Source organism: Notolepis coatsorum (assembly GCF_963971535.1).
Source record: "Notolepis coatsorum genome assembly, chromosome: 17".
In the NCBI taxonomy this organism is placed as follows: Eukaryota; Metazoa; Chordata; class Actinopteri; order Aulopiformes; family Paralepididae; genus Notolepis; species Notolepis coatsorum.
This window is the reverse complement of record NC_140181.1, coordinates 25,309,202-25,325,796: the sequence shown is the minus strand read 5'-3', so window position 1 is coordinate 25,325,796 and position 16,595 is coordinate 25,309,202. Positions and strand designations below refer to the sequence as shown.

At 43.3% G+C, this 16,595-nt stretch overlaps 1 protein-coding gene across 1 annotated transcript in view; it reads right to left on the bottom strand.

The window, feature by feature from the left end:
* The window catches only part of ubr4 (ubiquitin protein ligase E3 component n-recognin 4), a gene marked incomplete at its 5' end in the record, with an annotated part of 168,808 nt that overhangs the window by 60,924 nt on the left and 91,289 nt on the right, over positions 1-16,595 (bottom strand). The window contains 11 exon segments of the mRNA XM_084333706.1: positions 402-632; positions 917-995; positions 1,157-1,384; positions 4,328-4,477; positions 7,764-7,973; positions 9,061-9,174; positions 9,558-9,762; positions 12,302-12,470; positions 13,009-13,146; positions 14,400-14,504; positions 16,288-16,465. Of these exon segments, the coding sequence (XP_084189832.1) occupies positions 402-632; positions 917-995; positions 1,157-1,384; positions 4,328-4,477; positions 7,764-7,973; positions 9,061-9,174; positions 9,558-9,762; positions 12,302-12,470; positions 13,009-13,146; positions 14,400-14,504; positions 16,288-16,465 (1,807 nt within the window).

The following is a 16,595-nucleotide window of genomic DNA, read 5'->3' as shown; positions in this document are numbered from 1 at the left end:
GTCTGAAGGTCAGTAGACCATTTGATCACATTTAGAGTGCGGGAAACCGTCGCCTTGTGTATGAGAAGAGTCAATGAGGTAGTGAATGGGATTTCAAACTATTCCCTCCTTTAAGATCTCTGGCTAAGGTAGCCTTTTCAAACGTTGGGATAATTGTCTATAATAAAAGTAATAATTTATGAATTTAGAATGTTTCCCGTTAGCAGTAGCACAGATAAACTCATGGCCGACTCTTTAGTACTACACTGCAATGGACAGTAAGTGTCTTCAATCTGCATCATGTCAACTAAAATTACACCGTTATTTTTTCTGACCAGTCAAATTAAATAATAACAAACGCAGATGAGTTTCATTTTCAACATAGATAAATGTTATTTCTTAGATCCGAGCGAATGGCTCACCCTCTTTGTCCTTCTCCTTCTCCTCCTTCTTGCTCTTCTTGCTGGAGGACTTGCTCTGGGAAGACTGGGAGGCTCCCGTTTGTCCTCCGCTACCGGGGACACCTCCTGAGGAGGAGGAGGTGGTGGCCAGCACCTTGCTGCCACACAGAGCACAGGACAGCAGCTGCAACAACACCGGAGACACACCCTCATCTACCAGGAAGCTCACCTGCAGCAGGAAGTACAGCACGGCTGGAGAGGAGATGGAGAGGAGAAAGAAATGAGATGGAGAAGATAGAGAGGAGATATAAATGAGATAAAGAAAGAGGTAGAGGAGGTAGAGAGGAAATGGAGACAAGATATGAATGAGATAGAGAAGATAGAGATAGAGAATAAATAGATAGACGGTAGAGAGGAGATGGAGAGAAGATAGAGAGGAGAAAGAGAAAAGATATAGGAGATATTTCACTTTAACAAGCAGTTCAACATTAGGCGTCTATGACAGGGGTGGGGGTACAGTATGTAGGTCAACTTACAGTCATCTTTCATGCAGAACTTCTGCCAGTTGATGGTTCTTTGAGTGGCAATTTCAGCACAAGCTTTCAGGTGCTCCATCTGAAGCAGAGGGAGGAGAGCGAGGGATGTTTGACGCATTAGTTCACATTACATCCCTGTGGCTTCACTGGGTTCAGCAGTAACTCATGTAACAGGATTGTGGTCATTAAGGCTTTGGATGCATAATCTTTCCTTATTATAGTAACTTTGATTCCACTTACCAGGCTAATCAGCGTGTCATACTGGAGGGCGGATCCGGAAGTGGCCGTGACCACGCCCGCCCGCAGGAAGATCCCCTGCTCCTCCAGCAGCTTCTTGATGCCGCGCACATGAGAGTCCAGCGTGTGCAGGTCTCGCAGCTGCCGGTACTTCTCCTTGGAGCCACAGATGAACAGGAGCAGCTTGCGGACCTGCCTGCGCACAAACGGCGTCTGCTGGATCATCAGGTACTACGGATTATGGAAGAATCACAGAAGATTAAACACATGTCAGTGTATTTGTAACAGTAGCTGTGGTTACATGGAGGATGTTTCATTCAGAGTGAACATTTCACATAACGGGTTACATGAACACTAAATAATGTCAACCATGTTTACCTGCCCGTCATCAGAATATGACTCGTTTGACAACAAGCCCAGAAACACTATCAATTACTCACCCTGTGATGCCTTGAACCCCAGCTCCTTCATTGGGGTAGTGGGTGAATGGGAGCAGAACTCCTAGCCAATGAAGGAGCTTGGAGGCTAGATTTCAATTTAATTCACAGGACAGAGTTCAAATACACGCGCATGTTCAGGTGCGCAACGCTGAGAATCCAGAGTTTGCAAACGGATGTTTTGATATAGTTTAAAATAAAAAACTTAAATCTCCAGTAACTTAAATTCATCAGGAACTGCTACCGTTTAAAATCTTTTTTAAATCTTCATGAATTCAAGGCATCATGGGGAGTAATTATACAAATAAAATGTTTTAGAGGACATGAAGCCGTCATGAAGTCGACCCAGGGCTTTCAATGGACGTCTACATTTCATAAAACTACACTACCCAGCTCACACCAGCCGCAGACAAACGTTGTACAATAATTTCTCATAAATATTGATGTGAAAATTGTGTTTATATCTCACGGGTCGAACAAACCTCAACGTTTTTGCCATAAAATACACCGTATATTGTTTCTTTACCTTTCTGTGAACGTCTCAATCCGGTAAAAAATGGCGGAGCTGGGGCGGAATCCACATTTTACTTACCCGGCATGTAACCCGAGCCGATTGCATTCATTGCCGACCCTCAGAACAGCGTGGAATATGTGTTCCGAGTACCCAGCGTTGGATCAATAAACGCGATCGATATTTGGAATGGCGATCAGGAATTGGAATAATCTTTTTGCAGAACATCTGATGTGAGGTAAGGAATCTATTTTACCAGTCTTGGGGTAATCAGAGTTTTTTTCACATATATCTCAACGTATCCCCTATCTGTGTATGTGTGTGTGTGTGTGCGTGCTGACCAGAAAATAGATAATCGATTTTTCAGCCCGCTTCTCTAGCGTGCATAAGTACACATATACTATCGATAATCTAGCGTTTATTTGAAAACTATTCATAAATAGGCCGAAAAATGACAATGTGTTTTGTGTATTCCACTAAAGGGCGTTTTATCACAGAATCTTTTAAATTTTCTGGAAATTTCCAAAAACGAGCGTTTTTCAAAATGGTATAAAACGGAAATGTACTGATGAAAAAACAATCCGTTTTGTACATGTTGACTGCAAGCAAGTCATTGATAAGCGACGGGCGTATTAGACACATAGCCATAATATAGAATATAGAAATAGCTCCGTGAAAATCATGAAATATCGGAAAATCTGTCTAAAAAGGTGGCATTCAAGAGATAAATTGTGTTCCCCCTGCTGGCACTCAAAGTGTTAACATTACCCTCAATAAAGACAGCCACTGAAGACAAACTCCTCCTCGTCACTTAACATTACCCGCAATAAAGACAGCCACTGAAGACAAACTCCTCCTCGTCACTTAACATTACCCTCATGTGAGGTGAACACATATACTGTAGGAGGAATAGATTTATCACAACCAGAGAGAAACCATGGCTTTAAGCATTTATATGGCACTAATATTTTCACATCAAACAGATTATGAAAGGTCTACACCACCCCTGCCATATTTCTTCAGTCTTTTCAGATCCAGGCATCAGGCATTATTCTGATTGCTACAATTAGAGATGTTCCGATACCATTTTTCCCTTTCCGATCCGATACCTAAGCTTTGGGTATCGGCCGATACCGATAATTATCCGATACCAGTGCATACAAAAAAAATTAAAAATTATATAAATACTTTTTTTTTTTTTTTTTTTTTTACAGATACTGTTATACTGTTTTTAGTAATAACTGGAAAGTAATGGTATTTATTCAACAACAGGTGATTGTATAGATTTGTATTAGTATCATTAATCAATGAGTATGGGCTGCAGCACTGCAGATATACCCTACTCCAATGATCCACACGGACATTAAACGGTGTTGCACTCGCTACTCCGTGGCTCTGCAGATATACCCTATTCAGTCTGTAAGCTAGTGGCAGATAGAACGTTCATGTTGTGATTTTTGATGCAAAATAAATATTCAACATTCTCTTTTGAAACTCCGCCTCAGACTCTTATCCTTTGGCACTTGCTGTACTTTGCTTGCAGGTCTGCAGCCATTATTGCTGGATTATAAATAGCACCAACTTTAGACACGGTAACGTTATCAAGCTAAGCTAACTGACCTAGCTCGTCTTCCCGCATTGACATTTGATAACGTTAGTAATAGTCAGCTAACGCTAGTCAGTAGCTACTTAACTTAAATACAATTCACCGTGGGTGCATTATTGTTGATAGACGGTCACGGACAGTGTTAGGTCCTGGAGAAAGGACAGGCGATCATCTGATTTGATGTAACGTTAAAGCGGATGTTGTTCCAACTAGCTATCTTTCCAGCTAATGCTATCATAACACCAGCAAAACACATCCCGTCCGAGCTCCCCGTCACACCGCACTGTCGGGGACAATGGAATTTAAGAAAGTGTATCTGCTGTTAAAATGACACAGCATCACACTTTAAAACATGTTCATTTTATAATCCTCACTCTCCGCAGGACTCGGCAGGAGATAAATTACATCATGGGATCGGAGGCTAGAATTTACGTGTACTCGCCGATACCGATACCAGCATTTTAGGCAGTATCGGCGGCATTTCCGATACTGGTATCGGTATCGGAACAACTCTAGCTACAATGAGTGGAATATTAGGATCCATGTAAACGCAGTTAGCAAGTAGCTGAAGAATAGAACAATGAAACTCTCAAAATGTGTTTAATAAGTGGTGACATTACCTCGGACAGGAAGTAGAACCAGGAGTGGTCGAAGACAGGCGGGGGGATGCGGGGGTTGGTGTCTGCGATCTTCTTGATCTGGTATGGAAGCCGCAGGACCATCTCCGTCAGCAGCTGGGAGTAGGCCTCAAACACGTCCGCTGCATGGCCCTGACACACACACACACACAACCACACTGAGGTTAATTAGTGCTCCGGTGCGTGGCCCTGACACACACACAACCACACTGAGGTTAATTAGTGCTGCATGGCCCTGACACACACACCCACAACCACACTGAGGTTAATTAGTGCTGCATGGCCCTGACACACACACAACCACACTGAGGTTAATTAGTGCTGCATGTAGGGCTGCAACGATTAGTCGACATAATCGACGACGTCGATTAGTCATTAAAAACAATAACACTTAATAATAAGTAACTGCAATGCGCAAATGTAGCTACATTAGTTAGCCAACAACCAGCCAGGCAGCGCCGTTATCTCACGGGACGAGTAGCTACATTAGTTAGCCAACAACCAGCCAGGCAGCGCCGTTATCTCACGGGACGAGTAGCTACATTAGTTAGCCAACAACCAGCCAGGCAGCGCCGTTATCTCACGGGACGAGTAGCTACATTAGTTAGCCAACAACCAGCCAGGCAGCGCCGTTATCTCACGGGACGAGTAGCTACATTAGTTAGCCAACAACCAGCCAGGCAGCGCCGTTATCTCACGGGACGAGTAGCTACATTAGTTAGCCAACAACCAGCCAGGCAGCGCCGTTATCTCACGGGACGAGTAGCTACATTAGTTAGCCAACAACCAGCGCCGTTATCTCCCGGGACGAGTAGCTTCATTAGTTAGCCAGCAACCAGTCAAGCTAACGTTAGCTGGCTCCAGCAGCTTGTTGATGTCGTCGGGAGCATTTAGCCTGCTGGCTACCTAGCTCCACTTCAACCAGCATCGGGAGATCCAGCAGCTTGTTGATGTGCTAATAGCCTCAGCAACCTAACGTTAGCTGGCTCCAGCAGATCGACAAGCTGCTGGAGCCAGCTAACGTTAGCTTGCTGAGGCTATTAGCACATCGACAAGCTGCTGGAGCTCCCGATGCTGGTTGAAGTGGAGCTAGGTAGCCAGCAGGCTAAATGCTCCGCAACGCTGAACTGCATGCGCCGGTCTGTCTGTCTTGTGGAACGTCTGCATTGCATTTATTACAAATAGCAAGCGATCTTTTTACTCTGAAACTCCGAGTACCGACGCGGCCATCTTTGTTGTTAACGTTAACTTGCGTGGCTACGTCACAGCCAAGAAAGGGAGCGCTGGATTTGTGTAAAACGCCCTGTTCCTAAACCACACGCCGTCAGTCGTAGCACAGTACTGACAAAACGGGAGGAGACTTTAGTCAAAACAAACGCACTTCATTCCAATTGCACTTGACTCAATGCACTGACTGACTGTATTGTTCTTGACTTCAACATTTCAAATACATTTCATTTAAAGTTGCAAGATCCAAATTCAAATGTTTCATGAGTCATTATTTTAATTTGCTATGGGATCATCATGTTATGATGTTGTTGTTTGGTCCTGACAAGAGTCTCAAAGTCTGGGGTGATGGTAGACAAGCAACTCTGAGGTCATGCTCAATGTCCAATCTGTTCCTCTGCTCCGTCTTCAGCTGGACCAGAGCTGAGAAGCCACTTACACAAAGATAGGTAGTTTAAAAAAAATATATATATATATCCTTTTTTTTTTTTTTTTTTTTGTTGTTGTTTACATTGGTTTTCGATTAGTCGACTAATCGAAAAAATAATCGGCAGATTAGTCGACTACCAAAATAGTCATTAGTTGCAGCCCTAGCTGCATGGCCCTGACACACACACAACCAGACTGAGGTTAATTAGTGTTCGGCTGCGTGGCCCTGACACACACAGACAACGCACTGAGGTTAATTAGTGCTGCGTGGCCCTGACACACACACAGACAACGCACTGAGGTTAATTAGTGCTGCGTGGCCCTGACACACACAGACAACGCACTGAGGTTAATTAGTGCTGCGTGGCCCTGACACACACACAACCACACTGAGGTTAATTAGTGCTGCATGGCCCTGACACACACACAACCACACTTAGGTTAATTAGTGCTGCATGGCCCTGACACACACACAACCACACTGAGGTTAATTAGTGTTAAAAGGCACAATCTGTAATCCTAACATACACAAATAGACAATGTTAGGCTTCAAACTCAGGCTCGTTACCGTTTAGAAATGTAATTAGGGCCGGGACTTTATTGCGTTCATTTCAATTAATTAACTACAGAACAAATTTAACATAAGAAATAATTGTGCACGTCGGAGCACTTTGCTCTTGTTTTTCGCCGATCATCCAATACACCGTTCGGAAGTTGAATTTGCCGCCTTTCAACCGTCACCACTATCAACATATTGCGTGCTTCGGGTCTCGAGTTACAAGACAATATATCCGGCGAGCGTCATTTGCCAGGCCGCTCCGTCAAGTGACTTAGTGACGTCAAGTGACTTAGTGACGTCAAGTCATTAATTTCGATTAATTAACTATGAAGTCTCGAATTAATTCGATTACATTTTTTAATAGTCCCACCACTAAATGTAATATTAATAATTCATTAACAACATTAACAATTCTAAAGGCTATTGCAACTTCTTGGTGCAGAGAAGAGCGAGGAAAGGAGGTAGTATTCTGCTGGGGCTCCTCTGCTATAGTGTCAGCAGCCTTATGAGCATTCACCCTGTGAACCAACCACAACCACCCAACATGCTACTGTGGACTTGATATGCAACTGTTACCTGACCAAAAGCAAGCCTAGTTAAAGCTATGACATGATGTAGATGGAAAAATAGCAATACCTTGTCTTACAGAGACTGCTATCTCATCATTTCATTGAGCTGTAATTAACACAAGGATTCAATGTCCCTGATGACATCACTGGTGGCCAAATTCAAACTAATTTACTCTCAATAACTGTTTTACGTTAAAATTAAGACCTTTTTAAGACCCCTTTGAATAGAATGTAATGCCCATTCCATGGCCATACTGGCAGAAACGTATAATGGAAAAGTAATGCCATATGAATTGTTGGGGGGGGAACTGATTACTTATATTACTGTACTGCTTACATTGCAGCCAGAACATTTCCCGCAAACACATTTAAACAAGATACAGAGAAGTTATCACAACATAGAAGTAACTTCCTAATCTAAAGGTATTTTTAAGACCCTGCAGGAACCCGGGAGAGAGAGAGAGAAACATCATTGAGCAGCACTAAATGGCATTCATCCTGCTTGTGTGTGAGGGAGACCGACTAGATGGATAAATTGGTTGGTGGGTGGGTTGGTGGTAGGGATGGGCAAAACTCACAAAATTGCTATTCAATATTCACGGGGGAACTAGAGAAAGAGAGAGAGAGTAACAACCTTAACATATTGGCGCAGGAAGAAGGGGCTCATGTCCGGTGGGGAGGAGGCAGTGTGCGGACGCAGCAGTTGGCTGGTGGCCACAGGCTCCTCCTCCCCCTGCTGGCTCTTCCAGAACTCCAGTAGGGACTTGAGCACATGGAGGCAGTAGTCGATGGAGCCCAGGCTGAGGAGAGCAGTGGCCGTGGCGTTGGAGATCAGAGAGGAAGACTGTAGAGAAAAGAGGCTTGATTTAATATGAGAGAAAGACTGAAGAGAAAAGAGGCTTGATTTAGGCCCTGTCCACACGAGTACGGATATTTAGCAAAAACGCACATTTTCTTCTACGTTTGGGCCTTTCATCCACAGGTAGAAAGAAGAGTATTTTATTTATATTCATTATAAGTATCAGACCATGGTGAATTAGCTTTTATAAATAGTATCAAACCACGGTAATTAGCTTTTATAAATAGTATCAGACCATGGTCACATTACTTTCTACTTTACACACAGAGGAAATTGGTATCAGACTCTGGAGAAGACGGTAACTGCATTTCCCATAATGTTGGCGTGTTCCTTTAACAACCAGATAATAACCAACAGAAAGTTGTACGTATTGTAGTTGAAATCGAGTAATCCATGCACAAAAACAATTATTTATTTTGAGCAAATCACTAGGGCTGCCCCCTGAAAATCTAATATTTGAATCATCAGTCGGAGGCCCCTCAGTTGACTGAGATTCTTTGAGTCGAGCAGTCGTGTGTTAACCCATTTAGTTCATCTTCGCATATCAATGGCCACATTCATTCAAATATAAAACCCCAACATTTTCAAATATGTTATCAATACTCAGACATTATAAACTTAAAGTCTGCACAGACTTCGCAGTTCAGAGCAGCTTAAGTTTCCCTTTAATTTCTAGTAGTAGAGTAGATTTAACTTCATGTGAAGAGAAACACTGCTCTAGAGGGGACAAGGATTTGGCAATTGGATTTAAAGAGCAGCGATAGCTCGACTGGAGAGGAGCTCAGAGGATCAGTCCAGACCAGCAAAAGTATGTTTGAGTGATGCACTAAATAACAGCTACATCTGTTAGATAGAAAATGTATGAAAGGTATTACTGTCCGTTGGTTCATTTTTTTTATTATAACCTTTTTTATATATAAAATGAATCGTCAAATCGTCGCGTTGACCTGCCAAATCCTGAGTCGGGTACAGCCCTATAAAATCACTTAGTTATTAGCCATAGGCTAATTGCCAAATAAACCTATTCCTGTACATTCATTTAATTTCCTGTTGCAGAGGAGAAGGGAAGTACCTCAGAGGAGGACTTGGAGCCAGACTTGGTGCGAGACATGAAGACGCTGAGCAGCCTCATGATGACCAGGTGCACCTCGTTGATGGAGCTGCGCTCGTTCTTCTTAGACACATCCTGGGAAGAGAGGGAACACGTCAACTCTGACTTGTCTAGTTAAAGAGACAGTACTACCTCCATCTGCATGTAGTTAAACACAGACACAGTACTACCTCCATCTGCATGTAGTTAAACACAGACACAGTACTACCTCCATCTGCATGTAGTTAAACACAGACACAGTACTACCTCCATCTGCATAGTAGTCAAAGGATACTGTTTTACATTCATAAATCAAATCACAGCAGTACAGTTGACAACAGTGGATACCAAGTGCATGGCATCAGCTGTCTGCAGCTAGACCAGTTGTCGTCTTGCAAGTCATCTTTCTTCATTTACCAAAACACTCTTCTCACCTTTAAAAGCTTCTTTTTGTCCCTTGACTCTAAACTTGCGTTTACCTTCTTGTACATGCCAAGCTCTGCAATGAGCTGTGCTAGCAGGTCATCCAGGGCACCTTTGTCCTTGTCGTCTTCTCCATCCAGGTCGGAGGTCAGCATGAGGATGACCTGCATGTAGGGGATAGCCTGGACTCCGCCCACGCTATGCAGCTGGCCCATGTGCTGCAGCAGGCGCTCCAGCAGCATCAAACGGACCATGTGCAGCCTGCAGACACACACACACACACACACACCTAACATCTTAGAGGCATTTTCACTATAGATTTGATTATTATGTGCAGAACTGCTTGCTTCTATCCCCAGGCCATCAGGCTGCTAAACGAACAATAAACACTATGCAACAACCATCAAATACACACAGCACACACACCCACACGCACACACTCACTTAAACAAACAACACACTGCAGCACCCACTCTCCACACTTTAGATCACACAAACACACTTTATATTTATTGATAAAGGATTTGCACTACAACTCGTACACCTACTGTAAATTGTACCTAAATTGCACCTCATCCCATTTCTGCCTTGCACTATATAGTATTGTATATTAGTACACTGCACAGTATTGTATATTATATGGTAACTCAGTTACGTCTATTCTGCATCGAACATTGTACATAATGTCTATACTGAACACTGTGACCTCATTTCTTTTTTTTTACTTATCTTGTCTTGCACAGTCTCTGGAGCGCAACAGTAAGAAGCATTTTGTATAAAAGTATTCTGTACTGGGGAGCTCCAGTAGCTCACCGCGTACCTCGAACGCTATTTCGGCGTCGGGGACAACCGTGCGCGTCACGGATCTGGGGTAGAGAGTTCGACTCCCGGACAAGCCGTACTTTCTCAGAGTGTCTTTCCCCCGATCTATACCCCCATTCAACCTGTTTCTGTCGGTCATACTTGACCAAAAATAAATAAAAAAGCGATAAACGCTAAAAGAACCAGCTGACTGGTCAAAGTAAAAAAAAAAAAAAAAAGTATTCTGTACTTCTGTATGACAACTATTAAAGAAACTTGAAACTTGCTGCCAATTTGTATATTTATAGATGCAAATAGGGATCCCCCGATCGATCGGCCACCGATCGTTATCGGCCGATAATCAGTATAAATATGCGATCGGTGATCGGTGATAATGCTTTATTTTCGCCGATCGTCAAAACCGATCTCACTCGCTGTCGCTGAGTTCTGTCTCAGACACCCTCCAGCCCCTCCCGCACGCATGTAAACACGGGTCTAGTCTGGGACGGGACACAGGAGGACGGCGTCTCCCTGAGCTAACGTTAGCTTAGCTACCGTTACAAAATGACCCAGTCAACTATTCACTTTTAGTTTAATACATGATGAGGCATTGTCTAACCGAACGGTATCTAGCCGGCCAGCTACCGATAGCTCCTGACATCAACAAACGCTCCAGCAAGTCTAGTAGAGACGTGTATGATACCTCAGCTAGCTCACGTTAGCGCAAGTTAGTTCACTGTTCAAAACGAAATGTCCCATTGAACTAAATAATTCACTGAGGCGTTGTATTAACGTTATATATCCGGCTAGCAGTAGCTACAGATAGCTCCTGATATCAATGTCTTATAACACTGATTTGATGCGTATTCGAGCTGAGGGCATGTTGAATGTGATATGACCACAGTAACGTTATACCAATAGGGCCCAGCTGCAGCGCAGGAGAATCCTGGCCGTAGCTCGAGGCTACTCGAGTATAGGTCCAGCTGCAGCTCCGGAGAATCCTGGCCGTAGCTGGAGGCTACTAGAGTACACACAGACAGTGGAGCTTGTTGCGTGGTGGCGATGTCTCGCAGATAATACAAGTACAAGTCTAATTATATAATATATATATTTTATTAAAAAACAAAAAAATATATATTATATAAAATAAATTTTAATTTTTTTTAATCAAAAACTATCGGTATCGGATCGGTATCGGCCGATATGGCTCACGACGATCGGTGATCGGTATCGGTGGCAAAAAACGAGATCGGGGCATCCTTAGATGCAAACATACATGCATAACTCGGATGATAGGATGTATAATAATGCTGTATATACCATACCACCGTATATCTAACTATCCACACCTGTCCTGTACCTACCTGCACATAATCCTTTTACATATCTGTAGATACTATATCTATACATATCCCTTACCTACTCTTACTAGTTACACTGCTGGCCAGTATTACTACTGCCATACTGTCTTTATACATGTATCACTGTACATATCAATACTACATCTCTGTACATACATCTGATTAGCACTACACTCAGTAGTACTCATTTATATATTTCATACCCAGTTTAATCACCTGTACAATGTATATTACTATCACACTTTACTGTTACATTTGCACTCTGGTTGGATGCCAAACTTATTTGTGTTGTACTTGTGCTGTATAATGACAATACATTTGAATCTAATTGTTGCATTCTCAATGAGGGTAAAGGTGTAGAGATGCTGCTAAGACATTTTCAGCAGTTCATTGAACAATTGGTGACAAATTATAGAAATAATTTCAATATAACTAAATTTCTTCAGGGTTTGAAATTACTTGGGATTGTGGTTGAACACAAGACATGTTAGATCTTGGAACAAACATGCTTATTGGCTCACTGACACGGATTAACTACTTAGGTATCAACATTTTCTATTGAATGACATGTTTGGATACTACTCTACATTGGATACCATGAAAGTATCAGGTGTCTGTTCTGCTCAGGACTGACTGACCTGTTGCTGGTGTGGATGTCTCCCTCCGTCTCTCCTTCTCCCTCAGAGCCGTCTCCCTCCTGCTGGGCCGTGGTGGTGCTGATGGCCCCTGTGCTGGAGCTCACGCTGCCCGGACCAGCAGGGTGGCCCTCCACTGTAGTGTCCCCGTACGCACTGCTGCGGCCCGACACTGCACACACACAACATACACACACAACATACACACACAACTTAGTTTGGTCTCTGATACCATGACTTAGTCAGTCTTTGAATGGTCTCTGATACCATGACTTAGTCAGTCTTTGAATGGTCTCTGACACCATGACGTAGTCAGTCTTTGAATGGTCTGATACCATGACTTAGTCTTTGAATGGTCTGTGACACCATGACGTAGTCAGTCTTTGAATGGTCTCTGACACCATGACGTAGTCAGTCTTTGAATGGTCTGATACCATGACTTAGTCTTTGAATGGTCTGTGACACCATGACGTAGTCCGTCTTTGAATGGTCTGTGACACCATGACGTAGTCCGTCTTTGAATGGTCTCTGATAGGGTTATGGTTAGTTGATTATGTTATTAATGCCATTCACTCCTGCTGGTCTATCACAGCATGCAAGAATTGCTAGCCGTTAATATTACAGCTAGCCAACCGGCACAACTGAACGTTGTCATGGTAACGATATCAAGCATTAGAGCCGAGACTCACTCAGGCTGCCGTGTGACTCACCGCTGTGCTCGCCTGCCACAGAGTCGATGGCAGAGCCTCCGCTCTCTGAGCCCACGCTGCCTCCATGCTCAGCCGGGGACGTCCGCAGGGTGGAGCCGTCAGTGGCCGCTGTGCTGCCCTCGTCATCTGACGCCGGGGCTGAAACCAAACCACAGTTGTTACAGGAAGCACACTAAGGGGGTCAGCGGTGGCCTAAAAGTTTGCCAGGTCAATTTGATGTGGATCAACATGTGTGTATGAGAATAGTATTTTTTTCTTTTTTACAGTTGAATGATCTCTGGTACCATAACATAATCAGTCTTTGAATGGTCTCTGATACCATGACAGTCAGTCTTTTAATTGTATCTGATAACTGGTAACAACAAAATGCATTAGAACAGAGACTAGCTCAGGCAGCTATGTGACTCACAAAATCAAAACAAACCCATCAGAGATAGCAAAAACATTAGGTGTGGTCAAATCAACTGTTTGGTACATTCTTAACACATTGAGTGCCACGCCCCTTCCGGGAAGTGACCACTTCCGTGCCGCCCATTAACCCCATGTAAACGTAGTTGTAGTTTGTAGAACTAAAACTATATTTTATAGTATCGCTATGGGTCTAATAACGCCCTTGAGTCTCATTGAGCTACTTCTGGTCAACGTGCAAAAAACTGATTCTTTTTTCATCCGTACATTTCCGGTTGATACCGTTTTGAATATGAACATAGTCCGGCCACTTCTGAGCAATTCCAGGGAAAAGACACGAAAACAGCGTTTTTGTGTAATTCAATAAACACGTTGTCATTTTTCGCCTGATTATCGGATCTTCCTGAAATCAACGCTAGATCATCACTATTATCCTTTGTGGTGCACGCATGCAATGTGGTTTAGACCGTGGTTTCCCTCACTGTCCCGTCATCCAAACTTAAAGGTTTTGGTGACCGGGCATTTTCACGAGCTGCACCCCGACTCTGGAACTCCCTCCCTCAGAGACTCTCCCTCACTCTCCACTTTCAAATCCAGACTCAAAACCTACCTGTTCTCCCTAGCATTCAACCTTCCCTACCCATAACCACCCTCCTCCAACCTACCACCCCCTTTTCCCCTGCCCTACGTTCTCTCCTCTCCTGCCCCCCACCCACCCCCCTCGGTTTCCCTTACTCACTTCCCGACTGTCTCCCCTACTGACTCCTGTATTTGTTATCCGTTACTCGTGGTTTTATGTTCTTGTGTATTCATATTGTTCTCCGTTTCCCTGTGGTTCTATGTTTTCTTTGTTTTTTTGCCTATTGTCAGCGACTTTGGGTCATTGAAAAGGACTATACAAAATAAATGAATTATTATTATTATTAAAACTGAAGGGAAAATGCCCCCAAGAACAAGAGCGTGCGTGCAGATGGTCTTCCTACCGGACGCTGTGGTGTCTGACAGGGTGCCTGCGTCCAGCGAGGAGGAGCTGGGAGCCTGACCTGACAGACCCAGACTCTGGAGGCCCAGGGCACTGCTGCTGCTGGCTGGAGACACCAAACACATTACAACAGTCACATACCAGACATATCATAACATATCAACTCACTATGTTGATAAGTCGTATACCTTTCAAAGTCAATAGAACAAGTAGCTTCATACATGTTATTCTTCTGGTCTGAGACAGTGAATTCATACATGTTATTCATCTGGTCTGAGACAGTGAATTCATACATGGTATTCTTCTGGTCTGAGACAGTGAATTCATACATGTTATTCCTCTGGTCTGAGACAGTGAATTCATACATGTTATTCTTCTGGTCTGAGACAGTGAATTCATACATGGTATTCTTCTGGTCTGAGACAGTGAATTCATACATGTTATTCTTCTGGTCTGAGACAGTGAATTCATACATGTTATTCCTCTGGTCTAAGACAGTGAATTCATACATGTTATTCCTCTGGTCTGAGACAGTGAATTCATACATGGTATTCTTCTGGTCTGAGACAGAGAATTCATACATGTTATTCTTCTGGTCTGAGACAGTGAATTCATACATGTTATTCCTAAAATATATATTAGTGAATATGTTATAGATGACACAGAGCACCCTGGGGAATGTTCTAAGTCCATAGGTACATGTTCCGTTACAGAACAGAGAACACTACTATAGAATAAAGCTCATTTGGATATACAAAACTAAAATGATGTTGGTCTCCCATTCATAAAACTATTCATTATTTGTAAATAGAGCAGGTTTATACCTGATGAAACTATTCATTCTTTGTTAATAGAGCAGCTTTTTTCGATCTGATTAAACTATTCATTCTTTATACTGGTGTGTTGACTGCACTGCAGCCCTCTGATCCACTCAGAGAACCATGTACCAAGCAGGGTTTCCGTTAGAAAAAATTGTTGCCGGCCTCAGTGTCCGGTAGATTTCAATCTACCGGTCAAATGAAAGAAATTCCGGTCAGAGTTTATTGAGCTTAAAAACAATTGATAGGCAAAAGAATGACAACAAAACAAAAGAATGACATCGTCAAGGCATGTAGATTTATAATATTTTTACTTAAAACTAGGCTACTTTTGCGTATAAAGTCATTATATTCCAAATAAAACAAGTCCCGAGACTCGTGCTGCTGCCGACTTTAAATCAAATAGGTGTCTGTGGGCAGTCGCCCGACATTAATAAACAACAGTCTGTTATAATCACATTTTTATGAGCTAACGAATTCCGTTATATTGGACATTTGTATTAATTATATCAAGCGAAGAACTGAGAAATTTGGCAGAGAGAGACGGCAACATTATCGTGGGTTTGCGTGACGACTCTCTCCACCTCGCAACGACTTATTTGCAAAGAGTATGGCGCTGCAGAGCAGCTGATTCAGCTGTTATTGGCTCTTTTCTGGGGACCGCACAGCAGCGCCCCCCACCCAACATTGAATTGAAAATGGCTGAATTGGAGTACTGCTGGAATACTGCATTGTGCTGCTGCTGCTCCGGCTCTGCAGCTTCACAAAAGTTTGCACACCCAGCACTAAGCTCTCGCTGACAACGTCGTTGTCATTATTAGAAGCAACGAGGAAACAAATGTAATGATCGTTTCGTTCATCGCATAGGCTATTTAATTTTAGCCTATTTTAATACAATTCAAATAATCAAATTGTGCTTAGACTCAGGGAATTATTTTCACCGGACATTAAGACCGGAGAGATTAAATATGTCGGACTTCAACAGATTTTGCTGGTCAAATACCGGTAATTACCGGCTAACGGAAACGCTGGTACCAAGTGGACCTGAACACAGTGTTGCCGAGTGCTGACCTTGCTGGTCCTGCTGCAGGCTGAGAGCGATGGCCAGCTCCACCATGGTCTCGTCATCTGCGTCGGGGGGGATGTCCAGCATGGGGGGGAAGCCCTCTGCTCCGGCCAGCAGCGCCTCCAGAGGGGACGGGTTCCCGTTGTTCAGATTCTCTGACGTCTCTAGCACCATGGACTCCGACTGGTCACACACACACACACACACACACACACACACACACACACACACACACACACACACGCACGTCATGTAGTTTTCTTTTTGATCAAATTCTTATTCTCACTTTTTTCAAAAACAAACACAACATTGA